This window comes from Centropristis striata, chromosome 8 (assembly GCF_030273125.1).
Source record: "Centropristis striata isolate RG_2023a ecotype Rhode Island chromosome 8, C.striata_1.0, whole genome shotgun sequence".
In the NCBI taxonomy this organism is placed as follows: domain Eukaryota; kingdom Metazoa; phylum Chordata; class Actinopteri; order Perciformes; family Serranidae; genus Centropristis; species Centropristis striata.
Window position 1 is genome coordinate 15,225,927 of NC_081524.1, and position 16,667 is coordinate 15,242,593.

General features: G+C 40.6%; 1 protein-coding gene across 2 annotated transcripts in view; it reads right to left on the reverse strand.

The window, feature by feature from the left end:
• nbeal2 (neurobeachin-like 2) overlaps window positions 1–16,667 on the reverse strand; it is a 58,395-nt gene that overhangs the window by 24,637 nt on the left and 17,091 nt on the right. The window contains exons 13-30 of one of the 2 annotated variants that reach the window (XM_059338685.1): window positions 15,472–16,106; window positions 14,675–14,807; window positions 13,946–14,065; window positions 13,503–13,833; window positions 13,224–13,306; window positions 12,745–12,837; window positions 12,397–12,568; window positions 10,988–11,121; window positions 8,457–8,616; window positions 8,027–8,129; window positions 7,729–7,879; window positions 7,325–7,480; window positions 7,036–7,195; window positions 5,913–6,001; window positions 5,080–5,784; window positions 4,248–4,429; window positions 3,091–3,247; window positions 908–1,051 (exon numbers count right to left, since the gene is read on the reverse strand). In XM_059338685.1, coding sequence (XP_059194668.1) covers window positions 908–1,051; window positions 3,091–3,247; window positions 4,248–4,429; window positions 5,080–5,784; window positions 5,913–6,001; window positions 7,036–7,195; window positions 7,325–7,480; window positions 7,729–7,879; window positions 8,027–8,129; window positions 8,457–8,616; window positions 10,988–11,121; window positions 12,397–12,568; window positions 12,745–12,837; window positions 13,224–13,306; window positions 13,503–13,833; window positions 13,946–14,065; window positions 14,675–14,807; window positions 15,472–16,106 — 3,708 coding nt within the window. Of the gene's footprint in view, window positions 1–907; window positions 1,052–3,090; window positions 3,248–4,247; window positions 4,433–5,079; window positions 5,785–5,912; window positions 6,002–7,035; window positions 7,196–7,324; window positions 7,481–7,728; window positions 7,880–8,026; window positions 8,130–8,456; window positions 8,617–10,987; window positions 11,122–12,396; window positions 12,569–12,744; window positions 12,838–13,223; window positions 13,307–13,502; window positions 13,834–13,945; window positions 14,066–14,674; window positions 14,808–15,471; window positions 16,107–16,667 lie in introns of both variants that reach the window. The other variant, XM_059338684.1, reaches the window with a different exon arrangement.

Below are 16,667 nucleotides of genomic sequence, written 5' to 3' on the forward strand. Positions count from 1 at the left end.
ATAGATGGTTTATAAACCAATTATTAACATTAACAAAGTGCTATGCATATTTAATCTTTAAAAAACAATTTCTTAAAGTTATATGAATCATTTCAAAAATCATTAATATACTTAATATGGTGTTAAAAATGTTAAAATGAGTGCAACTAAAACTATTAATAAACTATTAATTATAATTCAATTGTTTGTTAATGGTAAAGTAACTATACACTTACATTAATATACCATCTATTTGCCATTTATACATGATGTAGTTAGTTAAACATTAATAAATTATGTATTTGCAATTCTAAATGGCCTATATATGGTTTATAAATGATGATTAAACATTAACAAACTATCTGTTTACCATTTATAAATGATGGTTATTGTAAAGTGTTACCGATATGATGTATTAACACATAAAATCAAATGGTTTTTCAATTAGTTTTCCAGATCTAAACCGCTCATGAGAGAACGAGGGCTTAATCAGAGGTGGAAGAAGTATGCAGGCATTTTTTTCCTCCAAATTATATGGATATTGTGGCTAAAAGGGGAGTTGTACTACTTTGGAAATGAACACAACCAGCAGTGTGTGATAGAAAGCCTGATGGTCAGTTTATTTATGACCACTGACTTTATCCTACAATCCTACAGCGAGAGCAGCAGCAGTCATAACTCTGAGAGGAGCTGCCTTCATACAGAACACTCCCTGAGAGGAATGACTGCAATGTCTTTGAAAAGAAAGCCCTAGAAGGCCTGGTATTTCTAAACTGGCTTTATCTGAGTTCGCTTATCAAGTTAAATAAATACTGTACCCCCCTTTAAATTTATGTTCTGCAAAGTTCAATTGCACAGGTGTTTGAGTTGTGAAACACATGCATGTGTGCATGTGTTGGGTGACAGACAGGACAAGTTGTAGGGGCACCTGTGAGTGCTGCTGTTGGATATATCCGGTGATGATTCGCAGGCCGATCTGTGCCATTTCCTTCAGTTCGGTGTTCCCGGGGCTGCCAGGGGTGCTATGCCAGGCCTGCAACTTGTCCAGCAGGTTCACCACCCCTTCAAAGATCTGAAATACAAGAACAATAACTGTCAACAAAGGATTCAACAAAAAGGCCAGACCTGTTTCCACACCTTGCAGCATCTACGACAACCTAAGCCCATTCAGTACGTCAAATACAGCTTAACCCGCATTTAAAAAGGTGATTCAGAGGCTAAAAACACCCAACCACCACTCTCCACCTTCCAGTAAGACAAGACGGTAACATTTCCCTTTGCGTTAAACATAGTAACTGACAACAACCACACCCAGCAGCCCATGCTTTGTGGCTCAAGTCTCTAAAGACTTTAATAATAATAATAATTAATTATCCTTGGTATCCAAAAAATTCTGTCGTTACATCTTGACAATGTAATCCAACAATTAAAGATTTATTGTGGATCTTAATCATTATTTCATAGCCCCAACATAAGTTATGAAATCTACTTTAGACTATACGATAGACAGTACAAGACAACACCCATCACTGTTCTGCACACAACGTTTTACAACGTGTGCCACCCGTGGGTGGATAATGAGATAATGGGCCTTTGAGCATAAACATGTGAAACAAGGCCCCATCATCTTTCCTACAGTGGACACACAGACTATATTGCTATATTAGCTTCTTTTTCATCATAGTTGGTTTGTGTCTGTTTGTAGTTGTTTTGCATCTCTCTGTGGTTTTGTGTCTCTCAGAAGTCATTTTGAGTCTCTTTGTTGTTGACTTGTGTATCTTTGTGGTAGTTTTGTCCCTTCTCATACCCCTTTTGTGTCTCTTTGTAGTCTTTTTGTGTCTCTTTGTAGTCATCTTATGTTCCCTTGTTGTCATTTTGAGTCTCTTTGTGTTTTTTTTTGTGTCTCTCTAAGTCAGTAGTTCTCAACCTTTTTGATGCCCGACCCCCAATTTAACATGCATGTTGTCCGCGACCCTCGCTCACTGAACAGAATCTCACAGGCACAGTTCAGATCATACAAAAAAGAAACAAAATGACCAAAAAAGGAAACAAAAGACCAAAAAATAACACAAAATGACTTAAAAAGGCACAAAATGACCAAAAAAAGGCACAAAATGACCACAAAAAGACACAAAATGACTAAAAACCCCCACAAAATGACCAAAAAAGACTAAAACACATGAACACTTTAACACAGTGGAGACAGAGCTGACTTCCAAAATGATTTGTTGACCCCCAGAAATCATCTCGTGACCCCAATTGGGGTCCCGACTCCAAGGTTGAGAATAGCTGCTCTAAGTGACTTTTGGTAGGTGAAGGCCAGTGGGGCCCCTATCACTTTGGGGTCCTGATCCTGTGTCCAGTAAGCTTGTTCATTTCTCTATCCATGGTGTCACCAACACAGTCATAGCAAAAAAAAAAAAAACAGCTGAATTTTTTTTCCGCATGATTGAAGTGTACTGTTGCTCTGACTGCAATGAATATTTGTAATTCATCAGTCATCTGTATTCCACTGGAGTATTTATAGACAGCAAACATGCACCCTGCCTTGCACTGGTATGTAATAAACTCCTTCTGTCTGTAAAGCACAGACAGTGAAGTCTCATTCTGTCTTACTAATGTAAGCTGTTCTCAAGGCCTAAAGTTAAAAAAAGATACCCATGGTGATTCACTGCCTTATCAAGACCCAACAAACCAAATTTAAGTTAGAGTTCAACATTTTAGGAGAAATGCTTTCTTGCCAACAGTTAGATAAGAAGATCTCAAGTCTGTGTGGTAAATATCAGGCAAAAACCAGCAGCCGGTTAGCTTAGCTTAGCATAAAAAGGGAAATGTGAAAGCTAGCCTGGTAACAAAATAGGACAACCAGAACCTCCTAAAACTGCATGCTATGCTTGATATTTTTAATTATTTAGCCTACTTAGCTGGCCTTATTAAATGCTTCCTGCTGTACCATCATCAAATGGTTTTAGTTTGGTTGATTGACTACAGACTGTGTCCTGGATAAAGGGCTTATGTGTATTCACAGTTAACAAACCTTTATCAAGAGAGCCAGAAATAAAACTACAGAAAGTTTAAACAGAATACGTCATTTGTGTACATGTTTTAGACCTTTTCACTCCACAGCGTGTGGTTGTCTGTCCCCTCAGCAAACAGGAAGTCCTGCAGCAGCCGCAGGAGGCGAACCAGGCTGGGACAGAAAGGCAGAGACACTCCTTGTGCGTCCCTCAGGTCCGACAGAGACGACTCCAGCATCATCTCCAACAGACTGACAAACAGAGTAGCAAACAGACTATAAATACATCACCCCAATATGAAACAATGGCATTTCTGTATATTCACACAAAAGGTGACACAGCTGAAGGTGTGGCTGAGTTTGTTTTTCCATTGCAGCACCACTTCACTGCCAATTCAGTGTTTATTTTGTGTGCAGAGCCGGCCCAAGGCATAAGCCAACTGAGCGACAGCTTAGGGCCCCGTAGCCGTATTTTTATTTTTTGCATGTGTGAGTGATGAATTATATATGATCAAATATATATAGTGTTGTACAAAAACACAACTTTATGTCAACAGAGTGTGTTATCCTTCAGTGGCAGAGAAAGGGAAGAGGGAGAGGAGAAAAAACGCCAAGGCAAAGGTAGCTAGGTATGTTTGCTTGTCTTGGTAATGGAATGTTTATCAAAGCGATTGGTGTAGCTGTTGATAACAAATTAGCTTGTTAAAAATCAGAGAAATGCATCTTTTAAATCAGAGAAATGCATCTTTTAAATCAGAGAAATGCATCTTTTAACTAGCCAGTTGGTTAAATAGCTCAACATTCATGCTAACGTGTTTGTATTTGAGTAATACTGAGCTTAACTTTGCCTTGATTCTGGGGGTTGGCCCGATGTATATTTCGGCCTTTTCTTTGGGCTTCAAAATAAAGTTTTTCTTAACGTTTGATAGCAGCAAACATGACTTAAAACGTCACTTTGTTTGCTAGTAAGTTGGGTGCTAGCAGTCTGTTTTTGCATCAGGCTACTAGTTATAGTTTGAAATATGTTGTTTGCACAGATTGTTAGCTGCAGAGCATGGTCATTTTGTGGGTAAAAATAAACTTTATTTCTTTATTACACCAACTCATAAGTTGTGTGTGTGTGTGTGTGTGTGTGTGTGTGAATGATCAACAATCAATATTATTGGCAGAAATACAGGGCCCTAAATTGAATTTTGCTTAGGGCCCCATGGAGGCTGTTTGTGTTTGTGTGTTGGAAACCACAATCACTGACCTGCGTTTGATGTCATCAGGAGGACGCACCAGTTGGCAGGAGGTGCCCAGTTTGGTGAGAACAGAGAAGACCTGTCCTCTCTCCCTCCACACCACATCCTCTGCCACGTCTGAGCCGCCACGGCTCCACAGCACGGAGAAGACGATGTTGGTTAGCAGGTTGCACAGCTCCTCCTCCGGGGTCTGCTGTAATGAAACAACAATCCTTACACAACAGATCTAAAAATCAAATCAAATCAACTTTATTTATAGAGCCCTTTAAGACAGCGTTAGCTGATACAAAGTGCTGTACATGGCAGGACAGACCAACAATAAAAACTATAAAAACAAAGAACAAGCAAAAACAACTAAAACAAAGCGAGTCTCATGCTGGGTAAAACAAAACACAGTAAATAAAAGTGGGTTTTAAAATTAATCTTAATTTTAAAAAGCCACAAAGAACAAATAAAAACAAAAAATAAAACAGAGCAAAGGCTCATGAGTTAAAAGCCAGTGAATAAAAATGGGTTTTAAGATTTCTTTTAAAAGCGGACAGTGAGGAGGCCTGCCTGATGTGCAAAGGTAAATAGTTCCAGAGAAAGCCGGGTCCCCTCTGAGCTTACGCCTGGACCTCGGTTCTCTAAGGACCTCGGTTCTCTAAGGACCTCGGTTCCCCAAGGAGCAGCTGATCGGCCGACCCGAGGAATCGTGCAGGGGCGTAGGGGTGGAGGAGCTCAGAGAGGTAGGGTGGGGCGAGGCCATTTAAAGACTTAAAAACAATCTAAAACAATAAACGCTTGTCAGATTATAGTCTTGATATATCAGTGATATCTGAGCTGAGGAAGCAGCCATACCTGAGGGTTGGACGTGTTGGAGATCGTGTCTCCAGTCGGAGGGTCTGTCCCATAGCTGGTGTCATCCAGCACGTTGGACAGGCTGGAGCTCTTCCTGGGTCTGGCTGGTGGAAAGGGTTTGCAGTGCTCTAGAGGAGACGGTGTGTTTGTCAGACTACCTGCAGGAGTGTGCGAGCCACTCTCTCCCATGCCCCCGAGCTCCAAATCAAAGGGGGTACCAAAGGGGGACAGCGGCTGGTAGTCTCTCCCCTCGTCGTTGTGACGAGGCGGCGTGATATCGATCGCATTGGAGGTGGAGGACGAGTGACTCCCCTGGTCGGCTGAATCAAACGACTTAAAATGTAGGGAGCCGGTGAAGTTTTTAAGCGGACCTCCTCCCCCACTTGGAGGCGACTGGGACAAATCAGAGAATCCCTCGGAGATGTCCGGCTGACCCCCCTCCTCCTCGTCCTCCTCGATGTCCTGCGATGTGTGGTAGCTCAGGAAGATGTCTGCTTGTGCGTCCTCTATGACCAGAGCCTGATCCTTGCGCAGCGGCGGCCGGTAGTTAGGCTCGAAGGAGCTGTTGGTGCTGGAGCCTGCGATGCTGGCAGCGTGGGACTCGTAGGACTCTTTCACATAGAGCTTGGTCAGAACATCCTGCCAGCCGGGCTGCCTGGCCAGCTGCCTCACGTAGTCGTCGTTGGAGTAGATCAGATGGAAGAGCTGTTGTGATATCAGAGAGGAAGAGCTCGTTTACACTACAGAGATGGTAAATACGCTTTGGATGTTAATCCGCACTCAATAGTTGATTATGTAAGTTTCAGAAGAGTGTAAATTGTGAGCAGACTGACCTTGCGGCAGACGTCTAAGCGGACGGTGAGCTCAGCTCGATGGGACAGACAGACCACAGCCAGGAGGTCTCTGAAGTTAGGGCTTGCTTCTGTGGGGGGACAGCAATGTTTATTTTTATTTCAAAGGCCTTTTTTTTTCTTTTTATTGATTTTTCAGTGAAAAAACTAAACACAAACATATAATTATACACACAGAACAGGTACATCAGACATGGTCATCCATAGCAAAATACAATGGCATGTTTTGTTCTAAACAAAGAGCTGACAGAAATCAGGCTGATGAATCGGGTCCAGAGGCTTTAAGGCACCCACAGTTCTTTAGTCTCTCTCGGTCCAGTGACACAAAATACCTTTGTGCTATCCACAAGGTCACCAGTATAAAAAATAAAATAAAAAAGAACCCCATAACAAGCGTAAATGGAATTTATATATACATAATTATACTCGGGGAGAAACGCTCCTGACCCAGGGGAAAAATACAATAATATAAAATAAAAAGATTTTCCCACACAGAATATGTAATCACCTCTAATATATGTAGTCCCTCCATTTCTTCCATTATTGGTCCCTCTTTCAAAGGCCTTTTAACCTATATTTCAATCAGCCTTGTGCTATAAGTATTGGAATTCTTCATAAATTCACTTAATGTTTTTCAAAATTAGAATGATACTGGTTAGGATTTCTGCATTTGTGTTTTTTTTTCCTGCACTGTGTCTCATCGGCTTGAAAGGAAATGTCACATATTTCCACCATATGCACCATCAGAATTTCAAGGTAACTTACATGTCAGCTATTTACTGTCCTAAAATGTTCCTGCTGAATACAACACGTTTCAGGAAACAACCTTGGAAATTTTCAGGAAATGAATAAAGGAATTTGTTGAATAAAAGGTTCATGAATTTAACAGATATGAGGACTACAATCAGATGATGACAGCTTTTAGATTATTAGCTTTTGTTACCAGGGAAACAAAACTGTCAATCAAACCACACACTCCTAAGGAAGCAAATACTTTTTTGAGCGTTAAACTCTTTTACTTCTATCTTGAATGTTGACTTCTGTTTAGTCTAACTGTCAAAAACATTTATAAAAGTCTCTTTTGAGAGAGCTGTTTGAGCATTACCTGTAGCAAGGACCTGCTCGTACAGACATCGCACGGTGGTCATGGTTACTGGAATTTCATCAAGGAAACAAACAAGGCCGAGATATCCAAAATCCTTCAGCTTTATGCGCTGCTTGCTTCTCTCAGACACTCGCTCACTTTTGAGGATTTTGTACAAAACCTGCAACATTGAGGGGAAATTGTGCAAGAGTTCTGACAATAAATCACTCTGAGTTTTCAGCAAAAGGCAAAAATCTATCAAGTGATAAGCCGAAGTGCATTACGAAAAGGTCAAGTCAGTTGTTCTCACCCTGAAAACTCTCTCTCTGGCTTCGTCTCCGAAGCTTGGAGTGAGCAGCAAGCCGTACAGCTGCTCGGCGCCCCACTCCAGCAGCACGGCCTGCACCTGCTCCCGAGGAGGGCTGCTCCTCAACAGCTCATACAACACGTCCAAGGCCCTCACCACCTGGTTGAGAGAGGAGAGAGTCATAAGGAAGGATGTGAAGGAGGAGGGTATGATACCAATAAATATGGATTAGGGAGGGTAACGTTTTAAGTGTGAAAGTACAGAGAAGTCAAAACATGGGAGTAAAAAAAGGTGGATGATCGGGGAAGGTTCATTTAGGGTTTGGAAGTGAAATATTACACTGAATAGGTCAAATGATAGCAAATTAAACTCCTTAAAGAAACACAGATAAAACATATGAGTATTACCTGTTTTTCCTCTCCAACAGTGAGAATGTAGGCGAGGACACTGTGGAGCTCCTCTGGTGTAGGAGACTTGAGAAAGTCTTTCAGCAAGGCGAACAAAGAGGTTTGAATCGTCTGCTTTTCATCAGACAGAGGGCTGCCGTCTTTCTCCACACTAGATTATAAAATAGCAAATAAATAAATCGTCTTGTTAACAGGTAAAATCGTGGTTTAAAATAGATAGGACCACTGAACTCTGAATATATACAGTGGTAGACATCTGTGTCTTATTTTGAAACCATATTGTAAATGTCAGGTTCACCTGTAGTATGTGCGAATAGTATCCAGAATATATTGGACCCCGTACTTCCTCTTCATGCGCTGCTTGCCTTTGTTTATTACAGATGCAAGGTACTGCACGTGGGCTTTAGAAGAGAAAAGAAAAGATACCTTTGTCATCTTCTTTCAGCCTGACATTTGGAAATGTCAAACCAATATGTGAGGTTGTACAAAGAAGTGCATTCATTTACAAAAACAGGATACAGGAGTGCATGTTAAGGCACAGATTCACTACTAATTATTGCCACAGCCTGAACTCAAAACATTAATTTATTCTCCCTCTGCTCTCTCTGCTTTTAGCCTCCTTTTGCACCTTTCAGTCTTGCATATAAATATAAAAGGGGACACAAACAGCTCCGGCGGGCATGAAACGGTTCATAGGTGCATTACTCGACATGCTGCCTGTGCCTTACCCAAACAAACAGCAAAATGGCTTTTAGTCCAGATGCGGAAATCAAAGAGCAGGTGCTGGTAGAGTTGCTGTAGAAGTGGACTGTTCCCCTCGTTGAAAATCTGCTCCAGCAGCAGCTGACAGGCCATTAAAACGTTCATGTCCATCATACTGCCAGGAACCTGCAGCAGACGGGGGACAGAGGCAAGGCAAGTTTATTTATATAGCACAATTCGGACACACATTAGAAGAACACATTAGAAGACAAAAAAAAAAGTGAATGAATAAAACATTTAAAAGTGAATGAATAAAAATTACAGGTTAAAATGGAAACAGAAAAAGGAGTTTGTTCCAGAGATTTGGTGCATGAAAACTAAACGCTGCTTCTCCTTGTTTAGTCCTAATATATATATATATATATATATATATATATAATATAACTCTGGGGACTGTAAGTAGACCTGTCCCAGACCACCTAAGGGCTCTGGACGGCTCATAACGTATCAGCAGATCGGTGATATATTTTGGCCCTAGACCATTTAGGGCTTTATAAACCAACATTAATATTTTGAAATCAATTCTTTAATTGAGTGACAGGAAGCCAGTGTAAAGACCTCAGAACTGGGGTGATGTGATCCAATTTTTTGGTCCTGGTGAGTACTCGAGCAGCAGCGTTCTGAATTAGCTGAAGCTGTCAGCGTGTGTTTCGGTGTTAAAGTTGGTTTTCATTTATTTGGATTTATCTGCATACAAGAGTGTGTGCAGTGTTTATTTTTAGTAACCCTTGAGGTTGAAGAAGTGTTTCACTTAGTTGAGTGCAGATACAGTACAAGTGTTTGTGTTCAGTATGTGTGTTTCTGTCATTGCCACTGTCAAACATGGCAACCCCATGTGAGTATTAGGACATAGCTTCCTAACAGGATGCTCCACCTTAACGTCATATATTTCAACATATCCTGTCGGGCAAAAAGCACGTCTGTGCTGCACCAACGCAACACCTGATTGGCTGAGATTCACAACACTGTGTGACGAATCATTACTTCTTATTACTATACATTTAAATTCAGGTTATTCATTGCAAGCACTGTCTAAACACATGTATTTAACTTTACTTTACTTACAGTACAGGCCAAAAGTTTGGACACACCTTCTCATTCAATGTGTTTTCTTTATTTTCATGACTATTTACATTGTAGATTCATCAAAACTATGAATGAACACATATGGAATTATGTACTTAACAAAAAAAGTGTGAAATAACTGAAAACATGTCTTGTATTGTAGATTCCTCTAAGTAACCACCCTTGCTTACTAGAATATAAGACATGTTTTCAGTTATTTCACACTTTTTGTGAAGTACATAATTCCACATGTGTTCATTAATAGTTTTGATGAAACTACAATGTAAATAGTCATGAAAATAAAGGAAACGCATTGAATGAGAAGGTGTGTCCAAACTTTTGGCCTGTACTGTATGTTTATATTTTAGCCCAATAATTTAACTTGCACTATTTTATTTCTTAGATATTTTTTTATTAGATTTTGCTTACAAATCTAATGAGCCTGTAGGAGGGAGCCTGAGATACAAGGTCTTCATTGGCAACGGCTGCTTTTTGTAATTATTGTGCACATGATTATAAAGAACTTTAAAAACTTGAACTGAAACAGGTTTCAATCACTCCGTAGCTTAATTATTTCTGCTGCAGATGCCATGCTGAGTCAGTCTTACTGCATCTTGAGAAGCCTTTAACAAATCAAGAAAACTGCTTTGTCCATTACAAAGCGTTGGAGGTTTGTCTTTGATGTGGTTCAGCATCAAACATAGCAAATGTTGCCATCATATGGTTCAGTCTAATACCCATATCACATAAGAGCAACCTTCTAATGAAACACACCAGGATCATGTTACTGTATTTTTTTTCAGTGAAAATGAGGAAGTGAAAAAGCATCATTCCCTCCAATACTTACAATATCAGTCAAAATAGAGATATTCTTTTCAAATCATGCAGCCCCACTGTGGACCTGCCATATATACAGCTTTGTCCTGAATTTCCAATATTACACAATAACCTTTTATATCAGTAGCAAAATGCTAACAAGATATCTCATCATGCCCACTAAGCAGTTTAATAATTGACATTTATCATCAAAATATTACACCAAGAACTGAGAGGAGGAGTGATAACAGTTGCATCACAACTCACTGTGTTTTCCCTGTCTGTGACATGATGTGTCATTTTACGATTTTGTTTTAATCTACATATAATTTTCCTAGATCTCAGCTCAACATTTTGTAGCTGATATCCTTTGTTCTCAGTCAGAGTAGAGACCACACAATCTGGCAAACTCTGCATAAATTTCCCCACACAAGCATGTGATCCTGTCATTCTTCAAAGAACCACTGCTGTTTCAACAACACCATACCCATTCATTACACAGCAATTACACCGCAGCACTACAATGGAAAAAGGTCAAATATTCACTTTCAGATGCTAATCACTTCTTCTCGCAATTAGTTCCCACTTAGAGCGAAGCGACATGAGGAAAGCTTACTTTACTAAGCATGGCTCCGATGATACTGGGCCCGTGGCAGTGCAGCAGGCTCTCCTGATTCACAGGGTGTTGACGAATCAGGTTTTTCACCATCAGCAGGAAGGCGGCGATGCTGTTTCTCTCTAGTCTGCCCTCTGAAAGAAAAAAAAACAGGGCAAAACCACTTTTCAGATTTCCTGTGTTATCCGCAATCATATTTATGCATTATGAAGCAGGTTATTGACATGATCGTATCTCAGGATGAGTCATCGTTAGGTTATTTGTCCCACTTCTGTCAGACTGTTTGTTCCATTTATCTCATTTTATTCACGTTAGACTTTATGTAGACGAAGGAACACTGGGCCACTGAACTGCAACTCTTTAAGAAAAATGTTATGAATCATGCAGCCTCTGACATTTAATCTATTAGCATTGATTTCACAAAGTTTGCTATGTCTGTCTGTTGTATATTATACTGATATCTAGCGTGTTCTGTTTATCCTTGCATTATGCACCGTGTCTTCTGTCTCTGAACTCAGGATTTCACAATATCAAAATTGAAACTTCAATGCAATACTTAAAAGGGTGATACCCCCCCCCCCCCCCCCCACCCCACCCCCCACCCCCAAAAGAAAATAATAAGAAGAAGAAGAAGAAGAAGAAGAAAAGGAAAGAAACACACAGCATTCTCTGACCTACACACATTTGATTGACTCAAGTTTTGAGACCTTTGACTCAAATATTTCTGTATCTTTTCTATCTCCTAACAGCAATATCTCCATTCAGAAACAATGTACCTGTCCCTATAATTTAGGTGAACTGATCCTTTCATGGAGATTGTACCACTGTACACTGCAAAAAAAGGAAAGTTGGGTGAATTCAAGTCAACAAACTTCGATAAAATTTTAAGTTAGACAATTAAACTAAATATTTTAAGTTTTGTTTTTGAGTTTGATCAACTCGGAATTTCTCTGTCACGATTGTAACGCCGCTATGAAATGTCAGCTAATGTTGCGACCACAATTTTGAGTTAGCATTGATACGCTAATGGCTACTCTTGTAGCTGTAACAAGCAGCGCTGCTAGCATCAGTTAGCCGCTAGCATCAGTTAGCCGCTAGCTTTCGCTAATGACCGAATTTCCCAACAAAGAAATAAGAGTTAGCAGAACTATTGTCCCTTGTTGTGAACCCCAACTTAAAGATATAAGTAACAACAACTCACCAACTTGTTTTTGAGCAGACAACTGGCTTCCTTTGTTGTGCTAACTTACATTATTGCCCTAAATGTCAATCATTTATATTTCCAAGTTTTACCAAATGAAATCACTGTTTTAGGCCAAAAAATAAAAGTTGGCTTTTTTGCAGTGTATCGAACAAACAATGCAGAACAAAATGAATCCTGTGAATATCTGAGCTAAACGTGACCTGACCTGCAGACTTGTTGAGCGGCAGCAGCATGGCGGCGGGGCCTCTAGAGGAGGTGAGCTCTGGTCCCAGCAGGTCGGAGACTTCCTGACCGCCGTTGTAAACCTGCTCAGCCTCACATACCTGCTCCAGCAGGGGCAGCAAGACCCCGATACCTCCCATCACGTTTACAACATCCTACAGGGGGGAAAAAACACAAAAAATATTTATGTTACCTTCCACATTAGTCCTATTTATATCAGGAATGTCATAAACCAGCAAAAAAAAGAGGAAAACTAAGTTCATGACATGTCATGATTGATGTTTCACTTTTGGTAGTTCATTTTATGACTTATACTTCTTTCATATCTAACCTTGATGTCCCAGTTCACCACCCTGTGTCCTGTCAGCCTGCCATCATACTGGTGATTGGGCGACAGGTCGAGACATATCTGGCTCTTGAAGGCCTAAAGACAGCAATGAACAAGGCAAGGTGAGTTTATTTATATGGCACAATTCAGACACAAGGCCATTCAAAGTGCTTTACAGGGGCAAGATTAAAATACATAAACCACATTAGAAGACATTTAAAAGCGAATAAAAAAAAAAAGAAAAGTGAATGAATAAAACATTTAAAAGCGAATGAATAAAAATGACAGGTTAAAATGGAAACAGAAAAGTCTTCAGACTTGATTTAAAAGAGCTGAGAGTTGCAGCAGACCTCAAGTTCTCTGGGAGTTTGTTTCAGAGATTTGGTGCATAGAAACTAAACGCTGCTTCAAGAATATTTCACTGCTGTTGTCATAATTCACATAATAAAAGCAGTGCATTAAAATGTGAAAGAGTGAGTCACCTGTGGAGTGTAGTAGAGCAGAAGCTTGCTGTTGAGATCAGATAACTCTCCCTCTGCTTTGAATAAGGACACGTGATTGGGGCCTGTGATGGAGAGCAGAAACCAATGTAGGTCACCAAATATGCAAACACTGTTTGGTGCACATGAAAAGAAGTCTCCTGTGATTTTCTCTACAACTGGTTTCCTGTACATATGATTACCTCTTGGAGAGCTAAATACTGAAAAGTTAAACGTAGAAGGTGCGTACTGTGTACAATATTTGCATTGAGTGTGACCGACCTGCAGCATGCAGAGTTTTTGTCTGTGTTTGCTGCAGAGCCTCGTGGCAAATGAAAGCAGTGCCGAGGAGCCCATCCAGGGACGTGGGTGTTCCCCACTCTGTATCCTGCAGGCCTGCTGGGATGGTGTGCACTGGGGAGTCCCCCATAGGCCCCCAGCGGCCTCCTGCGAAGGTGGCTGGGAAGGACTGTGAACGCAGGAGGGGAGGACCGTGGGCGGGGTAGGAAAACTCAGGCGATGATGGGATCGAGGAGGACGTAGGCAGGTTGGGGGAGGTGGTGGTGGTAGTGGTCCGGTGGCCTGCAGACCCGATGCAGCAGGAGGTAAAAGGCTTCAGGGGGTCAGGTGAGGGTGAGGGAGCGAAAAGAAGAAGTTAGATTCATAAAAAGGGAACTACTCAGTAGTAATAAGGTCAGGATACATTAGATACTAGTTTCAGTTACCTCACTGAAAGACGGGAAGCGAAGCTGAGCAGTTTTACACTGTTCTCCATCGATGTAGATGGTGACCAGGTTCTGACCAAAAGGACGACGGCCCGGGATGTGGACGATAGCCACTGAATGCTGTGATGAGGAAGTTTTAAAGAGCACAGAAAGTTCTACTGGTGACAACACTGAAAAAAATGCTAATTTGGTGGTTAAAAGGGACATTTTTGTATTGAGAAAGTGGAGCAACACAGCTGACAGCTTCAATTTGACCATAATCATAGAGTAACAAGTTACGATTTACTATCTTTGTGCACATGCATGCACTTAAGGTCAATAACAAGTATATTTTTCTAAACTGAAAGCATATTGTTGGTACACCTAGTGCGTTAAAGGCATAGTTCTACACATATTGATTTGCTGAGATGTCTACAAAACTTCGGTGCTACCTAAACATTAATTATAATTAAATGTGTTATAAATGTGTTACTTCGGTAGGCAAAAGTAGCCCACCATAAGATGATGATACTCTGATACTGTAGGTGATTGTGATTGAACTCTTCTGAAATAAAATGATGATTCATTCTTCAATTGCAGTTATTATGTTCCAAGGTTGCAGGCCCAGACAATGCCGCTCAGAAAAATGATGAATGATTTTCTCCGTGATCGAATCTATTTTTATTAGAGACAGGCTGAATGAGACAACTGATGGCCAGAACCTGAGCTGTACTACGTGTCCACACTCACCCAGCATGAGTCAGCTAGTGGGTGCTCTGGCAGAGCGACAGCCATGTAGTCTTTCTTAGTGCAGACAGCCACCACCAGCACGCCCTCCATGGTGAAGAAGGCCTCCAGCCCCGTTCCACTTGCTGTGAAGAAACTTTTCAAACACGATATGTCAAACATCGTACAACACATCCATAGATACACTACCGGTCAAAAGTTTTAGAACACCCCAACTTTTCCAGAATTTAATTGAAAATTATGCAGTTTAATGTCTCAGTGTGCTCTGAAGTGAATGCACATTTGCAACATTTAAAATTCTTTATTGAGCATGATAGTGTTTTGAAAGTAAAAAAAAGATTCAAAATCACATTTTATGTTGGACTAAAGGACTAAAAAAAGACACAAAATGACCAAAAAAAGACACAAAATGACCAAAAAAAGACACCAAAAGACACAAAATGACTAAAAAAAGACACAAAATGACTTACAAAGACATGAAAAGAATTTAAAAATGGACAAAATAGCCCAAGACTCCATAGAGTTAAGTTGTTAACCCATTTCTTGTTCCCTGAAAAAGGCCTACTTGTATAATTCTGAAATGTACATTATTTTTCAGTTTTGGTTAAGCTTACCTTTTTTTATTTACCTCTGGCAGTTCACCACTTACCTTTGTACCCTTTCAAGCTGTTCATTTGACTTGAACTGCTTGGATTTCAATAAAAAACTGGAAAAGTTGGTGTGTTCTAAAACTTTTGACCAGTAGTGTATATAACCATATAAAGCCTGCAATTTAAATTCTCGTGAATGTGTCTCTCTACCTGTAGAGCTGCTTCCTGCGTGGTCCTTTGCCCATGTCATGCTGAGCCCCTGTGCCAGGGTTGGCGGGAGGTTTCCGGTTGTTGGAGAACTCCATGTTGAGGCAAAGCCAGGCGTGAAAGGCAAACCCGCTGCCTGGCCAGCGTTGCACTGTGGGCACCATAATACCAGCCATGGGGGGCGTGAGATCAAAGTACTGCAGGGCGCTGTCCTGGCCTTCTCTGGCCGCCATGGCTGAGAGCACTTGAATGATGCGAGCGCAGTAGGGGTGCATCTTCCCCACCACGGCGCCATTATCCTGATCCACCCGGAGCAGTCTGAGCAGGCTCTTCAGCTCCTCTGGTCTCAGACACAGGGAGCCCAGGTCCTGCAGGAGGCCCAGCAGAGCGTCTGCACACTGCCGGTCCAGACACTGGGGCTGTGAGAGCACCTGGAGCAGAGCGCCCACCATGCCTGCCTCCACGGCCACGGTGCGACAGGATAAGGAGCCCCCACAGACGGCAGCCAGCCACTGGGCCACCAGCAGCTGGAGGTCCCTCTGGCCCGACAGGTCCGGCAGCCACTGCAGCAGCAGCAGCAGAGGCTGGTCGTTACTGATGCCCAGGTGATGGGCGTGGGCATGCTCGCCTTCCACCGCCTGGAGAGACACAACCACAGTGACGACAGATTAATATTGCTGTTTAATAGAAATAATATATCCTACTTTTAATTTTTAATTTTAAATAAAACAAACAAAATAAGGCAACATCTAAATCTATGTCAATGGGCAGAATATACCCTTTGGTGCATAACTTCATCTGAAGTCCCCATTATTTTCAGTCAGAGAAAAATTGTGTAAGAAAATATGTTTGAAAAAACTAAATAAAAGTATTTCTCACATCATATTTAGTTCATATACATATATATATGGGCGGAATATATATATATATATATATATATATATATACATATATATACATATATATATATACATATGCATATATATACATATACATATACATATACATATATATATATATATATATACATATACATATACATATATATATATATATATATACATATACATATACATATATATATATATATATATATACATATACATATATATATACATATATATATATATATATATATATATATATATATATATATATTGGTGCATCTCTTCTTCCTTCCACCATGCAATATCTCAAAA